At 43.8% G+C, this 14056-nt stretch overlaps 1 protein-coding gene across 3 annotated transcripts in view; it reads right to left on the bottom strand.

The window, feature by feature from the left end:
• Nucleotides 1–4078, bottom strand: part of ADAMTS18 (ADAM metallopeptidase with thrombospondin type 1 motif 18) — a 105890-nt gene extending 101812 nt beyond the window's left edge. For all 3 annotated transcript variants that reach the window (XM_082232276.1, XM_082232277.1, XM_082232278.1), the window contains exons 1-2: nucleotides 3888–4078; nucleotides 3708–3792 (exon numbers count right to left, since the gene is read on the bottom strand). In XM_082232276.1, coding sequence (XP_082088402.1) covers nucleotides 3708–3792; nucleotides 3888–3989 — 187 coding nt within the window. In that variant the 5' untranslated portion in view covers nucleotides 3990–4078. The remainder of the gene's footprint in view (nucleotides 1–3707; nucleotides 3793–3887) is intronic.
• Between the last annotated feature and the right edge of the window lie 9978 nt (nucleotides 4079–14056).

The raw sequence follows: 14056 nt of genomic DNA, 5'->3' as shown, positions 1-14056 counted from the left end.
TGAATGACAAGGATTATAAAACTGGACTAGTTTCCTCTCTGCCCTCTGATCATTCCCGCCAGGAGAGACGGCTTGGCGTAGCTGTGAAGTTTCCCACAGTCACTTTGGAGAAGACATTTGTCATCACCAAGGTGTCGTTTTTTTTCTCCCTCGTCCCTTCAATTAATTGATGACAAATGGGAAGGTGGCTTCCCCACCCCCGCACAATCTCTCTGTCTCTCAAAAGCAGAGCAAAGAATACTGCAGTCCCAGGAGGAATTGCACACAATTTGTTCAACTGGATTAAAGGATTTAATTATTAGTGTCTCAAAGGATTCAGCGTTCTCCTCCACTAAACTCACCAATGGCAGCTTGGCTAGTCTGGTTTTTAAGGTTGTAGCTGACCTCCTGTTGAGAAAGATCACCTCAAACCTGCAAATTTTGCCTGTTTCTGCTAATTCAGCTGCAGTGTGATTTCTTGTTCATGATCAAATAAGCAAAGAAGTACAATGAAAAGATTGTGAGGCAATATACCTAGAACAAAATTCCTAAACCTGGTCTGCACTGCTGATCACTGGCATCCTAACTCCACCTGATTATGATCCTATGTGCATTTATAGGTGACAGGATGAACATGAAAGGATTACATATTCATGTAATACTGGCTCCAGGTTTTGAAATTGAGACAAGGCGCTACAGAGGGGTAGGTCCTCTCTCTATAGCACACACCCCCCACTCCAAGACATTGTGGCTCACACACTTGCCTGCCCATTTTGGCAGGTGGAAAGTCTGAATTCATGCCATGGCTTGCATGCCTGGGGACAGCAGACGAGCATAGGCAGTGATAGCAAAGAAAATCAGGAGATGGCTTGGTACAGCAATGGGGTGCCTCTGGGTCCAAGAAACCATGCCCACCTGCCCTGAACCTGACATTCTATATGACAGCAGGTGTGCATCAGGTAAAGATGTGACTTCCTGCAAAAAGCAGAATTTGCAGGCATTGCAATCAGCTGATCAGCAGCACCTGAAAAGCATCAGATGATTGGCAGGTAAGTGAACTCGCTCACCTGTCAAAACAGTCAATGGGAGTTAGAGGAGGCCCAGCAGGGTGTATGACCTCTGCAGGTCTCTCTAGCTGGGTCTCAGAACTCTACCCAAGCTACTATCCCTCTCCTCAGGCCACCCCCCTCACTCCCACCCCCACTTTGCTCCTGCCTTTACATTTTTGCTTGGATGGAATGTATCCCTGAATTCTGATCATGGCTCTTGCTTGCTTGGAGTAAACTAGCCTGCTGTCCAAAGGTAAATCTTACATTAATTGCTTTGCTCAGTTTTGCCTCTGGTCCTGCTCACCACTGGAATAGAACCCTCAGAAGTTTGGCCAGAAGGAATGAAAAAGGTTTCTGTAGAGGCTTGATTTTAGTTCTAAATGAACTGAGAACATTTCCTGGAATATGCCCCCAACTCCCCAGTGGTTGCACATTGTGGGGGAATAGCTGTCATAATAAGTATGCTTCCGTAGGAAATTCTGCCCTTCCAATTAAAGCATTTCTTTAAAAATCCCAGATTACCTAGGAGTTCTAGATCTTCAGCAACATCTGTTTCCACATGCCATCATCATAATGGACTATATCCAAAGCTAGGCCTGTTAAAATTAGTGAAGATTAATTAATGTCAATGGGTCTACTTTGAATAAAACTGAGTTGGATACAATCCAACTTTTCTTTTTACCTTAATGATAATCTGAACAAGGAAAGCAACTGGCGGAGCACCTTTCTCTGCCAAATTTGTACAGCAGGACAAATGCTAGAGATAGAGTTAAAGCGGTGCAGAATTGCTAACTAGCCCATCCTGCATTACAGGGGGTTAGACTAGATGACTCTTGGGGTCTCTTCCATCTCTACAGCTCTATGCCTCCATTAAATGTAAGCAGCAATAGGTTGCCTTTGTGTTAGACAGTGGAAATGATATATCACAAGCCTTTCACTTTCCAGTGGTGTTAATCAGTGGCAGAAGTTCAGGATGCTAAACAGGCTGGTAGCCAAAAATGCAAGCAGCTGCGAGAGGGAGGAATTCCCCAGCGAACAGACACAAGGCACACCAGGATTTGCCTTTCCCAGTCCTGTGCGCACTGTACTTGTTAACACTCCCAGCTATCAAGAGCATCACGCTTCGATCTTCCTGAGCTACAGAACATTCACAGCTGGACATCCTGCTGAATCTATTTGCATATAGATATCCATACAGAACATGAGTAGGGTTTTTTGTATTCTTCTGCAATATGAGCTGGAGTGCTAAAGCATGCCATGCAATTGTTTGTAACATTAACTTATCTTTTTTAAAAAATGGGAGCTTCGTTTTCAGTCCATGATTGCCTGCAATCACCTGTTCTCTTTGAAATCTAGGAATCATTGCCTGCCTGTTCACACACGTTTTAATACACTGCTACATTACATTAGCATTTCATTCTCTTTCTTTCATTTTGGGCAGAAGGCTGGAAGTGCTTTGAAAGTGTAAAAATTCTTTCTACTGAGATGTTTCAAAGAGAGAGAGAGAGAGACTTGATCTATTTCTTACAAATCCTTAAGCACATATTCTTTATTGTCTTCCTTTCTTTTCACACTTCTGACTGGTTTCTTTCCACATTGCTGAAAGAGCTGTGCAAAGAGACTGATATTCACCAGTTTTTGTTCACCAGTCAGCAGGAATGATCTCCACCTCTATTTCATTTACACAGAAGCAAGCCCTTCTGGCTCCAGTGACATTAATTTCCAAGTAGCCCAGTCTTTGATCCTCCATATTGAAACTAATGGAACTTCTATTACAGCTAAATTGGGTCTGAGCTATCAGGGTACATATTCTGTAATCCCTCTACCAATTTCTCCAGACTATTCGTATAGTCTATTGATTCTATAGCCATTTTAACATTCTGTTGGACTGGATGACCCTTTCAGTCACTTCCAACTCTACAGTTCTATGATTCTATTATTTAAACATCAATGGCAATAGCCATTAACAAAGCCGTTCTCCCCAAAATTGTTCAACTCTTACCAAACCACTAACACAACTGGCCATCACAATGTTTAGCCTCTTATTCATTTCTGTCTCAGCAAAGAAATAGTTGGTTGCAATTATTGCATTGCTCACTTGTCACAACCCTCAAACGGTCCCCTTTTACAGATGAGCCACACTGAGGCAATACACACACACACCAGTGCAATCCTATACACATCTCTAGTCAGAATTAAATCCCACTGATTTGCGTATGGTTTACTCTCAGGAAAGTATGTATAGCATCACACCCTCAATTGAACTCCATAACCAAATCAGGATTTGAACACACCTGGTCTCTTAAGTCCAACTTCCAGCACTCAATCCACCACAATGATCGAGTCATCGCTACTTTTGATGGAATCAAAGCATTGGTCCATCTAGCTCAAGAGCATTCACACTGGCAGGCAGCAGCTCTGCAAGACTTCAGAAGGGCCCATTCCTAACACTACCGGGAGATGCCAGGGATTGAGCCTGGGACCTTCTGCCTGCCAAACAGGTGCTCTGCCCCTGAACTCTGGTCCTTCCCTGCTGAACTATGGTTTGCACAGTGGCCTCCGGTGAAACTACTCCCAACCAAACAATATTAACAGCTTCCCGCCTCCTGCTCCCATGGGCTCCCGCACAGGCGAGAAAGAGGCTCATTCATTCGCATTGCAAGCGAAAAGGGTACGAACCGTGGTTGAATCCGCCGATGCCGCCGCTGTCACCGGTTAACGCGGCCGCCAAGGACACGCAACAGAGGCAGCACAGCTGCAGACTCTGCAAAAAGAGAGAGAAAAAAGAGGGGTATCTCAGGGATACGTGTGGGGAAACCTCGATCGGATCTCGCCCCGCTGTCTCCCACCGCCACTTACCTTTGCAATGCTGCCGAGCCAGAGGATGGTGAGCGAGTGCATCGGGGTGGCGTCGCCGATCGCCACGGGCAAAGTCCACAGGAAAAGCAGGAGGCAATCCATGGATTCTTCCTCTCGCCTCGGTACATCTGGGAAGGGGGCGGCCAGGAGTGCGGGGTGGGTGGGGGTGCGGTGGGTTTACCTGTCGCGGCCACCGCCGCTGCCGCCTCCAGCAGCAGCAGCAGCAGACACGTGCAGCGGGAGATCCCGTCTCCTCCGCCACATGTTCGGGGAGATGGTCATGGGGATTGGCATCCCCCGCCTGCACCGCCCACCGCGGGCGCAGGGCAGCCCATGCAGAAAGGAGCGCCGAGGGGAGCCCTGCTGCTGCTGCTGCTGCCGCCCGCCCGCCTGTCTTCCCCGCCTCCTCCGCGGCCAGCGCGCAGCTTTTGAAATCGGCTGCAGCTTCGCCACCAGGACGCGGCGGCCCCAAGGCGCAGCTGCCCCGGTTCGCTCGCTAACTCGCTGCGCGCCGCAGCCCCCGGGGAGCGCGAGAAACGGATCGGAGGGGGCGCAGCGATGGAGCGCACCAATCGGGGGTGGGGGAGAGACAGAGAGAGAGAGAGGAGGCTGCTTGGTGGCTCCGGGCGCTTTGGCAGCAACGCCTGCTCTCAACTACCGGGGATAGGGCGGGCGCGGGGAGGGAAGAGAAGAGAAGGATCGGCCCTTCGCAGGCTCCCCTTGCTCTGGGCTGCTCTTTCCTGGGTTCTGTTTCTTTGATCTTCTTCAGCCATTGGAATCTTACTGTTCTTCTTATTGTTGTTGCATTGTATTCAGCCGAGCTCTATGCACAGTAGGCCCATTGGTTACCAAGGCTAAGTTAGTTGTGTCTATTAACTTCGACGGCGGAACTAGCTTTGGATACAAAGTGATGCTACTGTGATCTAAGTGCTACTCAGAGCAAAGCGATTGGAATTAATAGATCTGTTAGGCATGCCCATTGATTTCAGAGGCGCTGCTCTAACTAGGACTAAGATTGGATATACGTAAAGTATTAGCTTTAATACACCAGAGGAATGATCATAACTTGTGTAATTGGTTGTAAATCACTTAGAATCCTAAAAACCCCTGTCTGAGACTTTGCTAGAGCTCAGTGTAGATCAGGTGGCTATGTCGTGGCCTTCTAGGTATTGTTGGCCAGGCTAGCTGGGACTGATATGAGGTGAAATCCAACAACATTTGGAGGCAGCAGGTCAAACATCCCTGGTGTAGACAGTGCTGAACAACGTGGACCAATGTCATGACGTTGTGGCAGGTTCCTGTGCTCCTAATCATGGTCATAATGATCATCATCGTTGGCGAAGGAGGAGAGGGAGTAAATCGCAGAGCAGCTCTAAGCAGGTTCACTCAGAAGCATGTTCCAAACGTGGCTCATTCCCAGGCAAGTGTAAACAGGACTATAGCCAGAGAGAGGGGTATTGGAGAGGGGGAAAGGTGGTCAGGGCATGAATGATGTTGCCTTTTTCTATGAGGATTTTTACACTGGCTTTCTTCATGGGCTATTGTTGATAGGTATGCCTGCCATACCTATGCTTGATTGGGGGGAAAAGTAATCTCAGAAATGGTAACAGAACAAAATAAAAGCTAACAAACACAGAACATTTCTAGAACATCAGCCAGCCTTGCCTGCAGTGCCAGTCTCTTTTTTGCTCAAATATTCCTTCTGTGCCCCCAGCCAAGCTTAAGAGGCTCTAGCTCCCTCTGCCTGCCCTCTGCTTCTAGGGTCTATGAGTTCAAGGTCGACTTCCAGACAACCTGTTTATTGAGCATCCATCCTGATTTGTTTGCAGGGGTTACACATCATGACAAGCAATTGTTATGCCACACTTTCCAGTGTGCACTTTCCATCACAGCAAATACAGTGGTACCTCAGGCTAAGTACTTAATTCGTTCCGGAGGTCCGTTCTTAACCTGAAGCACCACTTTAGCTAATGCTGCCGTGCCGCCAGAGCACAATTTCTGTTCTCATCCTGAAGCAAAGTTCTTAACCTGAAGCACTATTTCTGGGTTAGCGGAGTCTGTAACCTGAAGCGTATGTAACTCGAGGTACCACTGTAGTCTGATTTTTTTGTTGTCCACTTTTATTGTGCAACCTGAATTTGTTGGCATGAGCTTGACTCCCTCTCACAAAACAGCAACACTCAAGAAGGACCCTAATAATATTTTGGCATTTTAAAGATAAGCAGATTGACAACAAGTCTATGCATGTATACTCAGACATGTGTTCTGTTGGATGAAATTAGGAGGACTTGCTCCAAGATAAGTGTATAATAGGACTGCAGCTTCATTGTGGCAGAAACAGTGATTAACTAGAGCCTTTGTCATAAACATTAATTTAGCAGATTTTTTCCCCAATGCCACACTTCATTTATTTAGAACTCCAAACAGCTTATTTAATGAGCATGCATCTTGCTTTGCTTGCAGAAAGCCTATGAAGAGGTTAGATTATATCCAGTCTTTGTTGAGCATCCATTCTGATTTGTTTGTGTAGAGGTTATATAAAAAATGATCGTTCATCCTGATTTGCTTGTGGTAAGCTTATATGTGTTCCTGTTATTCATTCATTCATTTCATAGTATTCAATACATTTCCCCACCACTTTTCTAGCCACAAAATGCCCTTTTCTTTCTTTAGAGTGGATTTGTTGTACTAGGGTGGCAGTATACTTGATCTACTTAGGTTGCACAAACCTAAATGTGCTTGAATCCTTCCTGTGAAATAGTGACAATTCAGGAAGCACCCCTTATTATTACATTTGCATCCCACACTTGTTCAAAGGAGCACAGCAAAGCATAGAAGGCGCTTTCCCCACCCATTTAATCCTCACAACAATCCCCTGAAGTAGCAAGAGTCTGACCCAGTGGATTTGATAGATGAGTGGCAACTTGAACTTGAGTCCTAGTTCAACACTAGGCATGACTCTGGAATGGGAAACCATCAACCATTCAACCATGATTTACCGTATTTTTCGCCCTATAGGACACACCGTCCCATAAGGCGCACCTAGTTTTTTTGGGGGGAAATAAAGGGGGGAATTATTTTTCCCCTAGGCGCTGGGCTGGGGCGGGGGAAGCCCGAGCTTCCCCTGACCCCAGCCCCCAGAACAGGCAACTCTCTGCAAGCCGTGGGAGCCCAGCGCCGGGCTCCCGCGCTTTGTGGAGAGCTGTGTGAAGTCTTGGCGCGCTGAGCTCAGTGCGCCCAGGCTTCAGCATGCAGGCAACTCTCCACAAGCCGCGGGAGCCCAGCGCCGGGCTCCCGCGCCTTGCGGAGAGCTGCACGAAGCCTGGAGAGCGAGAGGGTTTGGTGCGCACCGACCCCTCTCGCTCTCCAGGCTTCAGCGAAAGCCTGCATTCGCCCCATAGGACGCACACACATTTCCCCTTCATTTTTGGAGGGGAAAAAGTGCGTCCTATAGGGCGAAAAATACAGTACCTTTATTCACAGCTGCCCCACACTGGATGACATCTTCATCTAGCTATCCGGTGTGACCCCAAGCTTATTTATTTGTCATGCAGAGGATTGGCAAATAATGGCCCAGGAGATGACATCATCATCCCTTCTGTGTATATGGTAGCACTTCATCCTGGCCTGTCAACTGTTCCCCATCACTGCTCAGTATGTGCCTGTTCCATGCAAAACTGAAATGAAAGAGTGACCGACCTTCACAACAGAGTGATAATTGGTGGCAGTGCTGTCTTCCTAGTTTTCCCATCCTAATTAAACATTTTTTTGTCTCACTGACTACAGATGTTAAAATCCATGAATGGGATGAAGTGGCTTCTAACTTGCGAAAACATATGTTGTAATAATTGGCTTAGTTTTAACAGTGTCATTTTTATTGGAAAAGATGAGCACTACTTCCCTCTCTGGAATTTGCCACCACTATCTGGACAAACATCATCCACTACATTCCCTACCAATCACAGATTTCTGCAAGAGATGGCATCAGAACCTGTCAACCACCTTAGGGAGAAAAGAATTCACTTTGCATTTTCATGCAAGCCAAATTAATTTGCACTTTCTGAACCAATAAACAATCTAAAATGTATTGAATGATGTAAAGTTTCAATAAAAAATTATGTATATCTGCACTTTTTGAATTTTGTGGTGCAATTCTCCAACCCAAAAAAAATCCAGTGTGAAAGGTGTTTGCAGAAATGCATATATTATTTATTTATCAATTATTAAATTAATGTCCTGCCCGTCCTCCCAAGGGATCCTAGGGCAGCAATGAGTGAAAATAATGTACAAACCTACATTATGTTAGGAGAAATTACTTGAATAAATTCATATATTAGGCCCAATTGCATGTGGAAATACATATATATCAAGAGAAATCAACACATAAATGTGGATATTTTGTGCAGATTTTAAAGAAAAAATGCAAATTGATGTGAAAATCTGGCAAACTGGACATAAGGTTGGAAAAATGAGAAAGTGAAGGAAAATAAAATTGACAGATTCACCCTTTCCCAATAGCAAGCCAAGGTGCATGTATAAGAATATAAGTATACTTCAGCATAGGGGGACTTTTGCCCAAGTTCACATATCTGGAGATACATCCAGGATGATGCTTAAATTCAGACAGTAGTTTGGGTCCAAAGTTGTTTTGCTCTCCCATGTCTATAAAACTGTGGCAGCCATCTAAAGATGTACTACATTCCAAGAAAGTGTTCATATAAGCAGAGAGTGCAACCATACATGCTGGCCCCACCCTTGCTATCACATCATCTGCTAGCACTGTGAATGGGGATATCCTGTGCATGTTTAGTAGGCCTCACCTCTGCAGGCTTGCCACCAACACGAGGACAGCATGAGAGCAGAGGATGTGAAAACAGGCATGGGGCCAGCACATGGATGCTCTGGGTGGAGCTACTCACTATGCTGAGTAGTGCAGAAGCTCAATAAGTAAGGGCCATAGCTCCATGATATTGCACCTCCTCTGCATGTTGAAGAGCCCATGCTCAATCTCTGACATCTTCAGGTAGGGTTGGGAGAGACCCCTGCCTGAAACCCTGGAGAGCCACTGCCAGTCAGTGTACACAGCGCTCAGCTAGATGGGCCTATGGTATTCTTCAGTATAATATAGATCCCAGTGTCCCTATGTCTTCTGAAGATTACTGTGCTCATTGTGTACACATAAGCACTGAATTTAGGGTTAGCACCAATGCATCCTTTCACAGGTGTCAGGGTTTGAGCACCCCGGCAGAACCCTCTTTAAAAAGAAAAGTCATACTAGCTCATACCAGCTTTAGATAACCACCATATCTCTTCAACCATGCCATGGAAGTTGAGTGGACACAGGTCTTGATATAGAAAAACATGGCTTCTACCATGAAATTCCAGTGCAACCAAAATAAGCCCCTCACCAATGAACCCATTGTGGTTGGGGTCCTCTGAACAGCACTTTGCAGTCACTTTGCACTGGTTAAACCAAAGGCTGAATTTTTGCTGAGGTGCCAAAGCTATGTTAGGGCTATGCCAAGTTTGGGGTTTGCATAGTTGAATGGTGCTCTATTTGAGGGGGAGGGTTTCCACAGAAAAACTAGCATCTCAAGGAAATAGCAAGAAAAGACTTCATCTGAAAAGGACCCTAACTGTATGCTACTTCTGCCTTCCCTACATGAATCCTTCTCAAAGGACAATAAATTTAAGTGGTCTTAGAGTGGGGAGGAAATGACCCAAGAGATTTGAAGTGAATTGGGCTGAATTAGACCCAAAGTCATTGCAGGGTTTGATTTGCTTCTTTTTGGGGTTAACATTTGGAAAATCCACCCAAATCTATTTTTTGTGGTGTAGCTTTTGCCACTTGTGTTTCAAGGGAGACACTTGAGATTAAACTCCCTTGTTTGAACTGTTCTGGTATAGAACACTTGAAAACATGTCAAGTGAGGGGAGCTCTTCCTCACAATAAGGGGCCAGGGCCCATTTTGGCAGCTCCAGTCTCACATAGCTGTGAACCAAAAAACACTTAGCTGAGAAGATGTCCAATTGCCTTTTACAAGCAAGGTGTTTATTTGCAATGTGATTATGCAGCCCAATAAGCACATTTCACTTCTCTGCATTGTTTCCTGTCCATAAACATTAAATAACTTCCTTAGCTTGGAATGGTTTCTTTCCCTTCCAACCTTCTGTAGCAGGGAAGGGGGACATCAGCCCTCCCAAATCATTTATTTAATTCTATTTATGGGCCTAGTTTTGTGGAATTCAATTCCAGTTGAAATCAGATAGACCCTGCTTGCTGAATGGTGCCTACTGAATACTTAAAAAAGAAAGAAAGAAAGAATTTCAGCAGGAATGTTAACTGAAATCTGATTTTATAACTCTAATGACTTTTATCTGCATTAGTATTGAGTTAGTTGTTCACCGCTTGGAGACCATTGTTATTAAATGGCATATCAATTGTTGGAAGGAGTAAATGAATAAATAAATGTTAATCACTTCCTTTGAAACCTCTCGAAGTGATCTAACAATAAAAACTGTTAAAACAATTTCACATATAGAAACAATTAGGACAATGTCATGTATAAAACCATTTCAAATCCAATACAGATGCAGACTTGGATATAAAAACCTCCACTGGCAAAATTGTTGTTGGTCTACTACTCCTATCATTCCTAACTGTCCACTGGGAGTGATGGGTATTGCTATTTACTGTGGGTGGCCTTGACAAAATTGGAGAAGGCACATTATAACTTTCTAAATACAATAAGCAGAACTAGGTACAGATAAATCTGTCAGTTTCAGTTTTGTATCTCTGTTTCTCATTTTCCAATAATAAAGTCAGTTCTCTACATTTTCACATAAAATTTCAATTTGTTTAAAAGAGGAAGGGACTCATAAAAAATTGGCAACTTTAAAATGAGAATTTCTCTTAATAAATTTATTTTTGTATGCAATTTTTACTAATACACACATTTTTACTGGTCATTTCCCCTAATATGATGCATTTTGCACTAATATATGCATTTTTGTATATATTGGTTGGATAACCACATTGCAAAATTGAGAGAAGGGTGGCTGTGTTTCTTTCCTGAGAAGCGTGAATTAGATCATTTCTCATTAAAGTGTGAACAAGATCCAGTTTCTCCCCAATCCCCACTCTTGATAAAATGTATCCATTTCCAAAATAAATGCCTGAGCAACCTCCCTAGTTAAAAAAAAAAAAAGCAGTCGCTGTGGCAATATCATCTGGTCGATGGAAACTTTTGCATGGGCAACTTTCCTCATATGGGTTTAAAAAGCTTGTCTTGTGCTTTCTAGGTCCAGGCGGTTTTGCCTTTGCCCCACTGCTTTCCCCTGAAAAACCCACTTTTCAGTGCTAAATCAGAGTAAACATCAGCCTGGAGAAAACATGACTGATATTTGCTCCGATTCAGTGGTAAATAGCAGGTTTTTGTGGGAGAAAGTGGTGGGGCAAGTGGAAGTAGGGAGGTGTATCCTGGAATTGGGCCTGGCTGGCTGCAACTTTGAACTGGAGTTCTGCACGTTTTGTTGCAGGCTCCACTTCTCTTGCTTAATGCCCATCCTCACTGAATTTGTCTAATCCCATATAAATTATGAACCATAACCATATCAGGGTAGGAAAGAATTCCTTAGATCAAGGACATGGAACCTGTGACCCTAAAGTTGTTGATGGACCCCAATTTCCATCTGCCCAATGGCTGCAAGGATGAAAATTGTAGTCCAATGTCTGTTGGTCATCTATTTTCACCTTGCATGGGCAAGTACTGTATTAAGTATTAAGATACTCCAGAAAAAGGTTGACCCCTTTAAACAAGTATTTTTTTCTCTCTTTCTCCTGAGAAACCAATGTCACAGCACTAAACAGTTGATAAAGAGTTCCTCTTACCTTCCAGTCTTTTCCCACATGCAGAATTCATATTAACATCAGCAGGACTGACAGGCATGCAGAACAAATAAGCTTATTTGCTTTGGCTTCTTTTGTTTGAGCAAATTCTTCACTGTGCAACACATTGGCAACCACTAAGTATATCTAAGCAAATAACTTGGGAGTGCTCAGTTATGTGACAACTCTGGCCTCATTTTCCAATGCCAATTCATGCGGGTGAAAGCGGTAGTTCTAGTCTCCTCATTTTTATCAATCAGAGATGCTCCCATCAATTCCTACCATGAAACTTCTGTGTTCTTTGCTTGCCATTTGGGATAGTGAATATGTTGAATATTAGAAGATAAGATACTAGAGATTAATGGGACATATAGAGTGGTATGCAATGCTAGACATACTCAGAGTAGACTCACTGAAGGTAATGAATCAAATTCTGTACTGGCTTAAGCTTCCTGATCATCTTCAAAGGTAGTCCCACATAGAATTCACTGCAATAGTCTGAGTTGGGAGGTCTCCAGGACATGTATAACTAAGTCTAAAAAATTCGGTCCAATAACAGCCATATTTGGTGAACCAGCCTAAGCTAAACATAAGCACCCCTAGCCACAGAAGCCACTTGGGACTCTAGTGACAGACTGAAAGTCAAGAGTTCTTCCAGACTGCAAAAATCTTCCTTCAAGGAAAATAAAACCATTCCAGTAACAGGTTGTCCACCTAAATCCTGGACACAGGGACTGGTCACCCACAGTACTTTTTTAAAATCTGGATTCAGCGTCACTTTACTGACCCCCATCCAGCCTATCATTGCTTCCAGGCACCACCCACACAGATTCTCTTGATTCAGATAGAATGGAAAGATAGAACTCTGTGCCATTAGCCTACTGAAGTCACCATGGTCCATATCCCTTTGTGTCAGCTTCCAATGGTTTCATATGGATGTTGAATAGCATAGGAGACAGAATGAACCATTATGCATCCCCACAGGTCAAAAGCCATGACGATGAGCAACAGTTCATGAAAAATCAGCTCTCACACAGCCAAGATAACATTTAAAGCATCCCACAATGAAGGCTGATTTTGCTTATGTCTAACTGAATTATTCCTGGACACAGTCTACCACACCATACTGATAACTACATTTCAGCTGACATGGAAACAGACTAGGTAACAACAAACATCTATGGCTTGAAATGGTATGGTTCCTCCATTAATTTATGTGCCTTGTGAGCCAGGAACACTCCTAAAATAAAATTCCAATCATCTCCCCAGTCTCTGTATTAAATTCTACATTCTGCAGAAGCCTCAAAACATCGTTTTAGGAGTAGAGTTATTTCCTCCAAAGAGCTCTAAAACTTACAATTTCTGTGACTGAGACCTACAAATCTTGGCAAGCTCTGAGCAATAAAAAGCAATCTCAGTGGAATTAGTTGTCAGCATATTCATATTATTATTGTTGTTGTTATTGTTATCCTGATAATTTCATTTTGCACAGCTTCATAATCTGGTTAAGATGGAACAAAGGCCTTGAACTCACATTCCATCTTGAACCCCAAACTCTCAGTGAAATCAAGAGAGATCAGTGTTTACATTTCCGCAAAGTGTTCAAACTGCTCCGGTCCCGAATAGATGCTTTGATTACAAATATTAAATAGCAATTTTCTGCTTTCATGAATTGCTCTGTACCGCACAGCATGGTCATCCTAATTTGATTAGTTCTACACATTTATTTATGTTTGCTAGGATATCCTCTCTCCTGGCACTGCAAATGAAGTTCTAGCTATCCTGCTGACATCCTTGTATTGTATTTTCCATGCTTTGCTGCCTGATCCGGATTCCAGGGAAGAATGAAGGTTGCACCTCCATACTGAGTGCTTAAGGGCTAACACACAGCACCTTCTCTGAGATTCTGTTCTTGTTCACTGATCGCTAATGGCTAATGCTTGGGATTTGAATAGAGATTAAATGACTAGCTTTTCCAATGTCACCACCAGCAATTTTTTAAAAAGAAAAAGACACACACACATGAACACACACACTAGAAAGGGGAATTCCAAGCCAGGAAAGCAAAAGAGACATCCTAGAAAGTGGGCAAATTCCTTTGGACAGCTTCCAAATATCACGAGTTTCTGTCTTAATGCACTGAACACTTGGATGGCTGCAAAATGAACAAGGGGAAAGCTGTGATTCAGGACATGGATCTCTTTCTCTCTCTCTTCACCCCCCTCCCCAAAGGAAAATTAAATAAAATATCCATCAGTAAGCAGAGTTAATGTAGAGCAGG

The sequence above is a fragment of the Podarcis vaucheri genome, assembly GCF_965113315.1.
Source record: "Podarcis vaucheri genome assembly, chromosome: 7".
In the NCBI taxonomy this organism is placed as follows: Eukaryota; Metazoa; Chordata; class Lepidosauria; order Squamata; family Lacertidae; genus Podarcis; species Podarcis vaucheri.
The sequence above is the reverse complement of the archived record's forward strand: the minus strand, read 5'-3'. Positions and strand labels throughout refer to the sequence as shown.